This window comes from Urocitellus parryii, chromosome 7 (assembly GCF_045843805.1).
Source record: "Urocitellus parryii isolate mUroPar1 chromosome 7, mUroPar1.hap1, whole genome shotgun sequence".
NCBI classification, from domain to species: domain Eukaryota; kingdom Metazoa; phylum Chordata; class Mammalia; order Rodentia; family Sciuridae; genus Urocitellus; species Urocitellus parryii.
Genome location: NC_135537.1, coordinates 57,366,913 through 57,381,357, shown reverse-complemented (window position 1 = coordinate 57,381,357; position 14,445 = coordinate 57,366,913). Strand labels below are relative to the sequence as shown.

Here is a 14,445-nt window from a genome sequence, read left to right as displayed (position 1 = left end):
AATGAGTGTGAATTATTGAAATAGGTGTCAGCCTGGTTGGGGATCTCTAGGGCATTCTTTTCATTTTAGCTGTGCTGGGGATTTAATCCAGAGTCTTGTGCATCCTGGTAACCTCTATACCACTGAGTCTCAACCCCCAACCCTAGTATTCTATAGTCTTCAATTCTCTGACTTGAACCTGAAGATCGTATAAATGAGTTGAATAAAGACATAGAAGACATTCTATTACATATGTGAATGACAGAAAATCTAAAATGGTTAAAATGATGACCATCTTAAGAAATGTTTCTGATGGAATAAGAATTAAAAAAAAGCTCAGATAAACTTTAATGAGGTTAATGTAATATATGAATTTTGTTTTTAAAAATCAGCTGACTTAAGGAAGGATAATGAAACCAAAAGGCTAGTGTTATCTCAGGTTCTATCTGGACTGTACAGGTGGTAATCCTCTGCATTCAAAGTTGGTCAGAACATTTGGCATTTTGTGTAGGTATGGATAGGATTTTTGAGGAATGCTGACATGTCAGAATGATAATAAGCGGATGTGGTTCAAGAGGTGTGATGAGGAGAAGCTGGTGTGGCCGTTCTTCTAAAGAACAACAGCATATAATGGACCAGTATCCCTGTTGTCCTTTGCTCTCCTTTTTTATTCTGTCAACTGGGGTCTATACTAAAAATGAGGATTTGCTTGACCTTTTTGTGTACCACTATTCATGTCTATATCCTTGTGTTTTTGTGATGATTCATTAAATAATGGATAGTTTTAGGGGAGAAATATGAGAGTCAAGGTAATCCTTTTCAAGTCTTAGCCTAAAATCATGCATATATAAATTGGTTAATGGCTATGTTTGATTATTTTATTTTATTTTTTTTTTGTTTTTGGAAAGCATACACATGGAGGAAGGATGTAGACATGACTGATATTGTCCAGGCAAGACTTGGGCCAAAGGAGGAATTTAGACAGACCCAATTAAGAGCTGGCCTAGTGCTCCCCTTTCATTCATTCTTTCAGTAGCCATTTATTGGGTATTAATTGGGTGCAAGGTCCCAGCATACTTCAGAGATCCCAAATCATTGGAAGCTTATTAATCTTCAAATATTTTTTTCCTATAAGTTCAATAAAAGTTTCTAATTTGTTTTTAATATATGCATATGCTATTATTACTATTCAGTTTTTCATGTACTTGATATCTTCTTCAGTGCAGGTGTGTAATGAATAATTCTATTAAAGCAAGCCATTGATTAAGTTAGATGAGGTATGACAGTAAGCAAATTAGGCAAACTCAGGAACAGGATATGACAAGGACACACTAATATGAATTTTAAAATCCGGCTATTTATTTCCTATTCAAAATTTCTTCAAATAAAATTTAATTTGGCTACTAGAATTAAAAAACGAGTATGAAGTTACTCTAAAATATTAGAACATCTGATATTTATTATGCCAAATAACTGAATGGTAAGCTAGAATCAATGATATATGATGAATATTGAGTTTTGGTAATTTAATATGTTATAATTTGAAAATTATATCCTGTGCCTTATATCATTTAAAGTGTTTAGAAATTGAATTTGCTTTGGAAATAATCAACTATCCTGGTCTGATATTAGAATAACATATAAATCTGACCAGGAAATATAAATTTATTTTATAAATACAGTATATATTAAAATTAAAGCATAACATTTTAAAAAACATTAATTTTGAAGTAATTGTTACATTAAAATATTTAAGGCCAGTTGTTAAGGTTTATAAAATGATTTTATGCTTATCAATGAATGGTTTTCGTATATAATGCTCATATATAATTAAATAATTGAATAACTTCATATACCTTTTAGCACATCTACTGAAAGCTTCATATTAACACAAACTGGAGAAAATGGTAAGGAACAGAAAATGAGTCTTTAAGATTAATGATTATGTCAATAAAAGTTGCTTGAAAAGAAGTTATTGTTTTACTTTGTGATTTGTCCAATTTTAGCAGGCAGACAGGGATTTTGAAGTGCAGAGGCCATAGTTCTGTAAGTGTATCCAACAGTTGGCACAAGTAATATTTGTCCCTCTCATTGCAAATGTTTCTGTTAAAAGTCTTAAATAGGTGAACATTTACTATATAATGTATAAATTATTTTGAAAAATAAATGCTAGATTTGTCTTTGTCTCAGAAAACCCTGGAGGCATATCGTGAGTTCACATAATTTGACACCAAGTGTTTTTTTTCTTTTTTGTGTTTAGATTTAATCTTTCTAGTACCAAAGTGATGAGAGTCTTTAGTCCGCTTGTAACCATATCTTTTGCTTCAGGTCATGACTTGTTTACCGTTATTACATTTTTAAATAGCTTGATGGATGCCTAATTTAAGGGTACACTATCGTTCAGTTACTTATGTATATACTCATGCCCCCACTATGCAATAAAAAAAGCAATAGAATTAGATTTGAATTTTAATGTGTTTTCATTAATCTAATAAGGAAGATAGGGAAGTTACTAAAATAGACCTGAGGAGTGTGTCTTCCTTGAAAACAAGACATAATAATGGCTTTATCCACTGTCACTAGAGATGTTAGGAAACCAGAGCAGTTAATTTAGTAGAATAATGGAAACTTACACTTTTAAACTCCTAACTCTTTTCATTTTTGCCCTTGAGAAAACCCATTGTATTTTTGTTTTTTGTTTAAATAGCCTAGAGCTATTATTGTTATTGTTATTCTACTCAGCAACACAGGGGCTTACATACAGGCCATTTGTTTCCACTAAATGGCTGCAGAATGCTTCTATTGTTGTTTTTGCCTCCCCCCCCTCCTCTTTTGGTTTCTCTTGCTGTTATCACATCTTTCTTTCTGCTATAGGAACTCTGCTTTATCTCTATTGGCATCTTTCTAATTTGCCACCTCCTTTAGGTGCAATACCTGTAAATTTATCTATTTATTCTCTTTGTTGTTGGTAGTGGTCCTGGATATTGAACCCAGGGCCTTGTGCATGCTGAGCACATATCCTGCAACTGAGCTTACACCCCTACCTTGATTTATTCTTGCAGTCACCAAGCCTGGCTCTTACTGTGCAACCTCGCTCCCCAATACTGGAACCTCCTCTCATCACTTGCTTCTGAAAACTCCCCTGATTCCCTGCCCTTCCTCTGTGTATTGTATATAACCAAGATGCTTAATGAAAGAGTTGGAAACTAAAATAGAATGGGATTGGGAGGGAAGATATCTTGTACAATTCAAAGGAAATTCCCAACTGTCTTTTGAAAAATTGTTGCCAGAGGCAGTGGATGCTGCAGTGCCCTGGGGTGAAGAGGTTGCCTGTGTGATGTTGGATAGGACATCCTTGAAGCATGTGGGGAGAAAAGGGAGATGGGTAGAAAGTATGGATGCAGTGGGCATCTTATGCTGTGTCTGGTGGAGTACTTTAGGAGATAGTCGATGGCAAAGGCAGGAGAAGAAGAAATTTATTTTCATGAATTTAAGCATTTGTTCTCCTATGAAGAATTCAGGTTTGGCAGATGGAACTAACCCAGGAAGCAATTAGACGTTGTTTTTCCTTCTCTCGTTTATTTTCCTGGGAAGGAAGTAGAATGCTGCTCTGGAGAATGCTTCAGGGCCTGGCACCAGAGGCAGCCAGAGCCAGCAGTCATCAATTTGACATTTGGGAAGCATTTGAAAATGTTGTGCTGTTTATGGTTATTAACATGAGGATCTTTGATTTCCCTAAAGCAGTGGTTCTAAAACTTTTTTGGTCTCATGATCCCTTTGTCTTACAAATAATTGAGGATGCCTAAGAGTTTTGTTTATGTGAATCATTTCTATCAATACTTATATTTAGAAATTTAAACTGAGAAAATTTTAAAATGTTCAATCACACATCCTGCTAGTTGTCAAAATGATGTAGTAATCACCTTTCCTGTGGCCTCTGGAAATTTCTGCCCTATGCTTAAGAAACAGCAAGAGTGAAAAAACAAACAACATCTTAGTGTGTTGTTATTAAAAAGTAGCTTTGATTTTGTGGATTCCCCGCAAGGTGTCTTGGGGGAAACAAATAATTGTAAGGATCCTTAGTCTATATGTTGAAAATGTTGTCCTTAAGGATTTAGGAATAGAATTTAGGAGAGCTGAAATATTTGGGAAAAAATTTTCTTTATTTTTACTAATTTCTAACAGGAACCTATTATTTCCTTTCATTACCATATAATAATGGTATAATCCATAACAATATCAGGAATGCTTATGACTTTGTTACCAATGAAAATCAGATCCATTAATGGTATATTAAATTATTATAGATATCTTAATATTTTTTAACTAGGGTAGTTATTAGACCTGCTGCTAAATCTTATTCATGTGTTAAAGAGGCATGCATATTAGTATTATTTAAAGTTATTTTCAATATAATTTCTTTTGCAATCCCATGTCTTGTATTTTATGCATTTAAGAACATTAGTATTTTGAGAAGAGTTTGGTGGTAAATGAGAGGCTAAAAATTCCTTAAGAATTCAAGGCCTGGGATCTGTGGTCTGCATGGAAATGACTACCATGCGTTAGTTGGGTCCTGGTGCATTGCACGTTCACTGTAGAGGTCCTGAGAAGTCAACCCAAGGAGCTAATTGTAAGATTCTTTGCATTGAGAGCCTGACTGTGGCATAGGTGACTTACCTGCCCTTTTTCCATGTGGGGTCAGTATTGCAGTATGTTCTGGTGTGGTAATCTTTTGGAGGAGCAGAATGTAGCTGATACTTCATTCTTGGTTATTCTAATGCAGCCTTTAGTGTTGGACTCTCCAGCAGGGAATTAGACATTTGTCTGCTGGTTTGAAGAGTAATCCATCTTCTTATTTTTTTTTCCTTAGAGTCAGAAATAGCCTGCTAGTTTAAAAAGCTTATTCTGCTTGGTCAGACATTAGGAGATCTTGCCTGAAATGCTCTGTTGATGGCAACCAACTATGAATCATTGACATTTATGAATGAGTATGAGATTCTCAGAAGGATTCTAAATTAAATAGGTAATGCAAACTAAGAAATCAATATATAAAGAATATTGAGGCTGTTTCTTTCATTAGGCAGAATAAGTTGGTTGGTAGTTTTTCAGGGATGGTTTAAGAAACTGTGAGAAATAATTCTAAGGGGACATATTCCTGACATTTGGGTCACAGTCTTCACTATTATTCTTTCTGGATAGTCTCTAAATCCTTTGAAGATATTATAATAATATCATAAAATAGAGCATTACATCTCACTGGAACCAGATGCCTTCAGTTCTTGTTCTGCTTCTAAATAGCTGTGAGATCCTAGGAGAACTTCTCAGTCTCCATATCTCACTGTCTGTCTTCACTAACTACTTCAGAGCTTCTTTCTTCAACTCCAATATTCTAAAATAACTGAAGTTGGGAAAGTATTAATTATAAGTCAGTGAGCACCTACTGTATCAGACATTATATTAGGCACTAGGAATTTAGCAGAGAACAATATATGATTTCTGCCTGCAAAGAGTCTGCAGTCTAGATTTTAACCTGCCCTCAAGTGAAGATTCAAGTGGAACACACTTTCCAGATAATAGATGTTCCTAGGGAAAGTGCAGCTGTGATATATGAGCAAAGGCTTTTGTTGTTTCATTCAGTTTGTCATTTCATATTTATATAGTATTAGTAGGGTCACTCCTAGTGTTGGTTGATTATTTTCCCATAGTGAGTATTCCTTCACTTGTGGAGGGCCTAAAATGTGTTTCTTCTCAGGAAGATGTTCATGATGCAAAAAGATACAACTATTTACAGAGTGATAATTTCTGTATACGAGTATGTGCCTGTATTATGGGTATGCAGAGGAAGGCACACCTGAGGTAATTGATGAGTGATAGATGCAGGAGGTTGGGCATGCTGCATGGAGCAAGTGGTGTAAAGAACTGGACTTTGAGGGTTCAACAGCAGTTTGCAAAGTGGAGAAGTGAGAGGATGTCAGTGTGATTGTTGTTTGGAATCTGGTCTAGTGCATCAGGCTATTTCGAACAGACTGGACTGGGGACATAATCTTTTAAATGTAATTATATAATGTTGAAATGTTAATGATGAGGAATGAGGGTTTTTGCTTTTGGATGTAACATTTGTAACTCTTTCTTCAATACTTGTGTTTATGTTTTTGTATTTTAGAAAGAACACCCAGGTTAATGCCTGATAAAGGAAGCATGTATTATCCACGAGTGCAACATTACCGAGAGCTTCTGGACTCCTTGCCAATGGATGCCTATACACATGGCTGCATTTTACACCCTGAGCTGACCGTGGACTCCATGATCCCAGCTTATGCAACCACAAGGATTCGCAGTATGTAAAAATTTTAAAGACCTGGAATTCAGTATGAAATTTTCTCTTTCTTTATTTTTTTTTGGTGGGGACTACCAGGGATTGAACTCAGGGGCCCTCGACTGCTGAGCCATATTCCCAGCCCTATTTTGTATTTTATTTAGAGACCGGGTTTCACTGAGTTGCTTAGCACCTTGCTGTTGCTGAGGCTGGCTTTGAACTCATGATCCTCCTGCCTCAGCCTCCTGAGCTGCTGGGATTATAGGTGTGTGCCACTGTGCCCTACTGAAGTTTTCTTTTGATTCATTTTTGAGTGATAGCATGGTCATTGAGAGGGAATAGGGTTATTGAGTGTGCTTTGTAGGCGTGCATATATTCTGAATTGATCCAAGAATGAGTCAGGCTTATCTGCTCTTCTGCAAGGCAGCTGGACGTTTATTTGTCCATGGACCCTGATTTGTCAGCTCTTGACTTTGAGGGCCAAGCTTGGATAAAACTTTGTAAGAGTGACCTGTGTGACAGTAGAGAACATCACATGTTCTTATAAAACAGACTGGGAGTCAGAAAATCTGGAATCTACTTGGATTATGAACAGCTAAGTTTACATGTCTGGTCTATAATTATCATCTCATGGTGTGAGGGAGCTGGACTAGATGGTGTCTAGGCATTGCCTCTCAGTGAGTAGAGACTTATTGAGGTTGAGTTGTGACATATAGCTCTCTCCCTTCGTCCTGCCATGAGGCTAGAGGAGGGTCAGTGCACAGGAGGTAGAGCCTTTGAAGGAAGTATGCTCTATAATGCAGGTGACTGGAGACAGAGGCCCAGGGATGGTGACCATGGTCTAATTTAAGGGTGTTTGACTAGGAACAATCAAGTCCAGGTCTTCTAGATGCAGAAGCCATGTTTTCCCACCACATCATACCTTGCCTTTATCGTTCCGCTTTATGCACATTATTTTTCCTCCTTTGACACCTCTTCTCTTCCCTTTCTACTTCCTTCCTCTTCTCCTCTCCCTTTCTTCTTGCTTTCCCTCTTTTTCTTGTCCCCACTCTATCTCTTCATAAGTACTCATTATATGATTTGAAACACACATTCTGACTACCATTCTATCACCTATAGCGAACAATATTTTAAAAATAAGGCTTTTCCTCTTCACAAAGAAGTTCATATGGAAACTTGAAGTGCAGGAAGGGAGAACAACTCCCGTGCATGGAGCCCTGGAATGTGCCAGGCCTTGCTCTACATGCCTGTGAGAGCTGCTCAGTCCTTAGCCTGTGTGGTAGGTACTCATTAGCTCATCCTAAAGGTGAGGAGACTGAGGCATAGACAGGGCATGTCTGAGGCAGTGGCAGGGCACCAGCCCTAGAGCTCATGCCTTTACCATAGCGTTTTCCCACTCCCCCCCCTGTGTCTGGTAGGGAGAGGAGAGAATTGAGAGAATACTTTTCTAATCTAAAAAATGCTTCTGTTATCAGGCCAAATTGGTAACACAGAGTCCGAATTGAAGAAACTTGCTGAAGAAAACCCTGATTTACAGGAGGCATACATCGCCAAACAGAAGCGGCTCAAAGTGAGTGACCAGGCTGTCTGCAGTCGACATTCAACTATTTGTAGAACTTCTTCTATTAAAGCTTGCTGTTCACCAGTGTGTATTACCTGTAGCTTATGCTTTCTTTTAGAAAAAATTTTCATTACTACATTTGATAGTTAAACCAAGAGATGATTGTATAGGAAGCAGATACTGAACATGCTAGCTGCCATGGAAGATTATAAAATGCAACAGCAAATTAACACAATAAGCCATTTCTAGGCCTGTGTCCCTCCACATGTGACACTGGCTTGCTCTGCCCCCTGACAAGGAGCAGCAGTTCCTTTTGCTTTCTGTTGATTCTTTCCCTATGACCCATCAACACGTGGAAGACTCTCCCACAGTATAGATGTAACAGCAGCAGCACTCCCAACTGTCCCTCCATTTCCACCTTCCTTTATCCTCTCTTAGCTAAACGAGCTCCTCAGGAGAAATGCCTGTGCACATAGCTGCTGTCCCTTACTGTCCACTTGCTGCACTCAGACTTCTGCTTTGTTCCTAACCTTTGGGTCATTCATTCTCTCAAGGCTGCTCTGATTCTTCACTGTGGACTAGAGGAGGCTCTATGTGCCTCATATTTGACCAGTGGGCTGTGGTTCTAATCTTGCGATGTTTCCACAGCTGGTGTATTTCCCTGCAATTTCACATTGGCTTTGACAAAGTTATTATATATTTTTTTCCATTATCTAAAATAAACAGGTTCCAACTCTGTAAGAATTTATATCTAATTTTTGCTATGTGGATACTTTTTGTAGGCATAGATAACCTATTTAGTCTCTTTCTTTGGTTATTAATTAGTCAAAGCTGCTTGATCATGACAATGTCAAATACTTGAAGAAAATTCTTGATGAGTTGGAGAAGGTCTTGGATCAGGTTGAAACTGAGTTGCAAAGAAGAAATGAAGAAACCCCAGGTAGGTTCTCCTTTATATTCTTTTTCTTCGTTCAACATCAGGAGTACTTATAGGAACATCACAAATCTCACCAAGCATGTTATGTTTGTAATCTGTCTTTTATTGTTATTATTCATGGGCAGATTTAATTATGATAGCAACAATGCTGTTGCTCTGAGAAGAACTCAGGTATCTAATTATAACTTAGTCTATATGAAATATGACGGGTGAAGTATTTTTCTGCACCATTTGTATTTTGGTTGGGAGATTCCTCCATAACCTGTTTTACACATTTGTAATTAGTTTGTTTGAATAACCTGAGTAATTACTTGAATGCCCTTCTGATTTTTTCCTTAGGTAGGGAGACATCTTTCAGTCTAAAGTGTAAAGTGGGAGCCAGAATGTGTGTATCTGTAGGATGACTGGTGAGCATCCATGTGTTGCACCTGTGAATTTTAGGACTAAGCCATCACCCAGGTGTATACACATGGACCATTTGTGCTACTCTGATGACAGAGTTGAAGACCATGTTTCCTGAAACCTGTTTATAATAGGAACTCTCTTCTGCTTTCAATAAGTATAGTCATTCCTTAGTCTCGATGAGGGCCCATTAGGACACTAAAATCCTTGGATTCCCAAATCCCTTACATAAAATAATACAGTATTTGCACATTACCAAAGCACGTTCTCCCGTATATTTCGATTACTTGTAATATGTAACATAATGTAAATGCCATGAAAATAGTTGTTATACTCTATTGTTTAAGGAATAATATCAAGAAAAAAGTCCATACTTGTTCAGTACAAATGCAGTTTTCTTTTTCAAATATTTTTGATCCATGGAGGTGGAGCCTGTGGATAATAAGGGCTTACTATGACTACAGCAATAGCCCCTGAGTGATGTTTGAAGCTTAACTTGATGATTTTTCTAAGGCACACCTGTGTTTTCCTTCCAGGAGGAAGTGTCTGTTAAATCCTTTGGTTCACAGGCTTTCAACTTCTGAGGCCTTTACAAAATGATAGAATGGCTTTGAGCTAAAGTGATTCCAATGTTACCTAAGGACTTAGGTGGCTGACAGATGTCTAAACAAGTCTCCTTTAGTTTGGGATACATTTTCATGGACTTTTTTTTTTTTAAGCATAAAATTACTTAGTGTTATTGTCAAGGAAATTTGCCATAGCCTTCATTTTTTAAAAAATTTTATTATTATTTTTTTTTATGTGGTGCTGAGGATCGAACCCAGTACCTCACACATGCTAGGCGAGCACTCTTCCTCTGAGCCACGACCCCAGCCCCATAGCCTTCATTTTTTTGCTCCACTTACATTTGTCCTTAAGGCTGAGACTACAGGTACCATGTAGAGTCTGTTGATACAGTGCTTGCCTCTAATTCTCCATGTCCTTTTCTCTGATTAGAAGAGGGCCACCAGCCTTGGCTCTGCGGAGAAGCCTTTACCCTGGCAGATGTCTCTCTTGCTGTCACACTGCATCGATTGAAGTTCCTGGGTTTTGCAAGGAGGAATTGGGGAAATGGAAAGCGACCGAACTTGGAAACCTATTACGAGCGTGTCTTGAAGAGAAAAACATTTAACAAGGTTTTGGGACATGTCAACAATATATTAATCTCTGCAGTGCTGCCAACAGCATTCCGGGTGGCCAAGAAAAGGGCCCCAAAAGTTCTTGGCACCACCCTTGTGGTTGGTTTGCTTGCAGGAGTGGGATATTTTGCTTTTATGCTTTTCAGAAAGAGACTTGGAAGCATGATATTAGCGCTTAGACCCAGACCAAATTATTTCTAGGTTTGTTGGGATATGGAGGTGGCAGCTCATCCAACCATTCAGCTAGACCCTTGTCTACTCTTACAGACCCAGTGAGGAATTGTCCTGGGCAATTAGTGAAAAGCATAATTTACTTTACTCTTTGAGTAGTTTATGTGGGGAGAGGAGGTTATGAAAATGTTTTTGTAGGTTGGTAATTGAGATGACTTATTTGCAAACATAAGCTAATTCATTCTTAAGACAAGTGCAAGGTTAAGATACGTCAAATGCTGACAGGTAGGACAAAGACCTTAAAACCAAAATGCCATTCAAGTTTTGAATTCTCTTTTTGGGAGAAGGTTATTATGAACAGACAGTAATAATAGCCCACGACCACACATAGCTTTTAATCTGAGATTCTCTGAATATACTGTGTTGAGTTGTTAAGAGTATCTTCTCCTGGAACTCAGAAGTCATCCTTGTTACAGGAGAAACTGGGGAAATTCTGTACCAACACATGGGTTCAGACAGCAACAGAGTACAGCACTGCTTCATCCTGTCCTACTAGCTTCAGGCAGAAATTAGTGAGGCAAAGGAGAAGGAAAAACAGGAGAATGAAATCTGCATAGTGTACAGCAGTTGATTCTAATCTCCGGTTGCTTCCAGTGTCACTTGCAGCTGCCTGTCTCCTTGGTAAACATCACATTTAACTTTGTGGCCACCACCCACACATACATTCTTGTAATTAAGAACTCTTGAGAAGAGAAAACTGGGAAGTTGGTGGGTGTTGTAGGTTGGAGAGAACCCCAGACTTTACATACATGGCACCTCATTTGACCTTGAATACTTAGGAACACGCTTATTGATTTAATAAGATTAAGTGATTATTTATATACATGAACATGTTTATATACATTGGAACATGTCTGTCTAGCCTTTACATGTCTTTAAGTGATGTTAAAATGATTCCCTATGATCCCCAATTCCGTGGCACCTGTGAGATATTACTCCTGTAGACCATTGTATCCAGACCTAGGGTCTTGGCCTCTTGGGCCATCTTTATGCACATAAATGATATGTAGATGAATGTCCCAGGTAATCAGTAGCATGGCATGCAGATGGGGAGTGGACATTTTGATGAGTGCCAGATATGCTCATTCTTCATTTGGGAAGGCTGTTGCATTAACATTCAGACTGTTGTTTAGGTCTTTTATCTCTTTATGATCATTGACAAAGCCTTAAGAAATTGAAGAGAAAGAGAAATGTAAAGCCTTAATCCTTGGTAGTTGATTTAGGGGACATGAAATATATAGTGAGTGATACCCACCTGTGTTCAGCCATGTATATCCAGTCACTTTGGGGGATACCTTAGTCCATTTAGAAGAGACAGTCCCAGTGTGTCCCAAGAACAACCATAGAACCTGCAGCATTGATATGTCCAGGAAGGTAGTTTCTCTGGAGCTGGCCATCAATGCCTTGGGAGCAGTTTTGGGTGCCTGGTGGGTAGCTTGTGCAGAGATGATGAGCTAAGGTTCATCATTATGTTACTCATAAGTGATAACAAAAGCTTGTATGGACTGTCTCAGCGGGGCTGGGCAAGTAGCCAGAGAATGTACTGTCTTTCATGAGTAGGAAGTAGACATACCTGGGGAGCAGTGAGCTTTTGATGGTAAAGCTCTTCTGTAATTCCATTTTGACCTTATATTCCATTCCATGATCTAGTTGTATTAGAAAAACTTGACAAACTGGGTATTTTCAGTTTACAAAAAGTCAATAATACCTCCAGAGTGAACTCAGCCCAACAACAGTGCACATGCGGCTTGTGTAACGTCTTAATTTTTCACATCCGTGATGTCACATGGGATGTCTGAATCTGTCTATTGCTGGGATATTCTAATCATTGTGTTCAAAAGAGCCATAGAATTGATTATTCAGTAGTTCCTGTGTGTCACTCTGTTAGAAATGAGAATTGAGACATACATAAAAATGGAGTTTAATAAAAATCTGCAACCGACATTTTCCTGTGAAAGGGTTGTTGATTAAGAATAAATATTGGAAGCGGGGCTTTTCTTTTAGTATATATTACTGAATCATAAGAATCTACTAGGAAGTGTTTGTAGTTTTCTTATACAGTAGAGATACATGTGTCAATATTAAAGGTGAGACATCTAGTATTCTCACTTGTTTCATGGATCTGTTTAAAAACATTTGTCTAGCTATGTAATGACCACTAGATGTCACTGTTCATCCAGTGGTCTAAGATCAGGAGTTCTCTAGTTTCAGCCTTCTGAAATGTTTCAAGGGAAGATAAAACACTAATGACCTTAGTTTTTGAAATGAGGGCATCTTCATCAAGATTATTCATCTGCAAAAAAGCTTGAGGCAAGTCTAATATTGATTTCTAATGCTTTGTAAGTGATAATAGCACATAATGTCAAGTTGATGAACATATTAGGTAAATAGGCACTTTTACATATTTTTCATAATCATTGGTTAATAGCCACTGTGCTTCTCACTTTACAAAATTTGTATAAATATTAGTAGACAATGCCTGAGGTACTAAAGTTATTTGGCTATTTATGTCTTAAAACACAGACTATTTTATTGTTATCACAATTACACGCCTTTTGAATATCAAATACTTGTAAATTGCTTGCTGGATTTTTAGTAATTATTGTTGTTGACACCAGAATTCTAAATCTTTGGTGTTGTTGAATATAATAAAGAGATCAAGATGCTATTCTGCCTATAAGATCAATAAAAGTAATTGGAAAACAAATATGAGCCTTAAGACAAAGTACTCATTTTGTAACCTTTTTGGGAATTGTATTTATTTATTTATTTAATTTAAAATCACAGCATCATGCAATTAGAAAAGGTAAAATAATTTCAGTATTGAAGATTTTTGTTGTAGGATGTCATACTTAAAACATAAAAATTACCCAGTTCTTTGAAATAGGTGAAATTTTATGGTGAAAATGAATGGCAAACTTGGACTGGGGTTGTAGCTTAGTGGAAGAGTGCTTGTCTAGCATATGTGAGGCACTGGGTTCGAGTCTCAGCACCACATACAAATAAATAAAGGTCCATCAACAACTAAAAGATATTTTAAAATATTTTTAAAAATGAATGGCAGCCTAAAGAATAACATATTGATACTGGTTATTAAAGTAACTCTTTTGCAATCAGTGTGAGCATGCACATGGTGAACACTAAACAAATATTTACCTTTGCAAAAGAATTTTGTTACATTTTTAGTAGGTTTTATATGTTACTCTTAGAATATTTATATGTACTTCTGATAGATTTTTTCTTTCATGAAGTAAGGATTATGACTATAAAGATTACCATCTATATTTCTAGCCTTGCTAAGTTTTGCTTATTCTCATCAAATAGAAATTGAATACTGTTTTTTTTTCTTTTACACTGAACTAAGCAAAGTTAAGTGTATGTGTAAGCTTGTCTTTTCTGAGTTTACAAACAAAAACAAAAGGCAAGAATACTTAATATCCACAAAAGTCAAGTGAATATATGATAGTCTGCTCAGAAAAGAAAGTACTATATTAAAAGACAAAATCAAATGAATACAATAAATAAGTCAGTATTTAGACATAGCCTTTTTGTTATTTGTTGAATATTGATCCATTTATTTTGTTATTTCTACTTATTCCAGAATGTCTCACTTTTTTAATATTCAAGTACAGTTGTGTTTTACTAGGTAGGGTGGTAGATTCCAAACCAAGTGAGAAAATGTCATTTCTGGTGTAAGCATAATAGTTTTTTTTTTTTTTTTTAAATCGTGTTTTAATTAGTAAAGTGAAGTGAGAGGGAGAGAACTATTTCATGGGTTGGGAAGGTGGTGCATTGATGAAAGCAATATTCCTATCACTGGCATCTGAATTGAGGTGTGGAT

The 14,445-nt window shown here is 37.0% G+C and overlaps 1 protein-coding gene across 7 annotated transcripts in view; it reads left to right on the top strand.

The window, feature by feature from the left end:
- Gdap1 (ganglioside induced differentiation associated protein 1) overlaps positions 1-13,311 on the top strand; it is a 47,907-nt gene extending 34,596 nt beyond the window's left edge. For all 7 annotated transcript variants that reach the window (XM_077800542.1, XM_077800543.1, XM_077800541.1 and 4 more), the window contains 4 exons: positions 6,143-6,316; positions 7,771-7,865; positions 8,682-8,796; positions 10,192-13,311. In XM_077800542.1, the coding sequence (XP_077656668.1) occupies positions 6,143-6,316; positions 7,771-7,865; positions 8,682-8,796; positions 10,192-10,574 (767 nt within the window). In that variant the 3' untranslated portion in view covers positions 10,575-13,311. The remainder of the gene's footprint in view (positions 1-6,142; positions 6,317-7,770; positions 7,866-8,681; positions 8,797-10,191) is intronic.
- Positions 13,312-14,445: the final 1,134 nt, after the last annotated feature.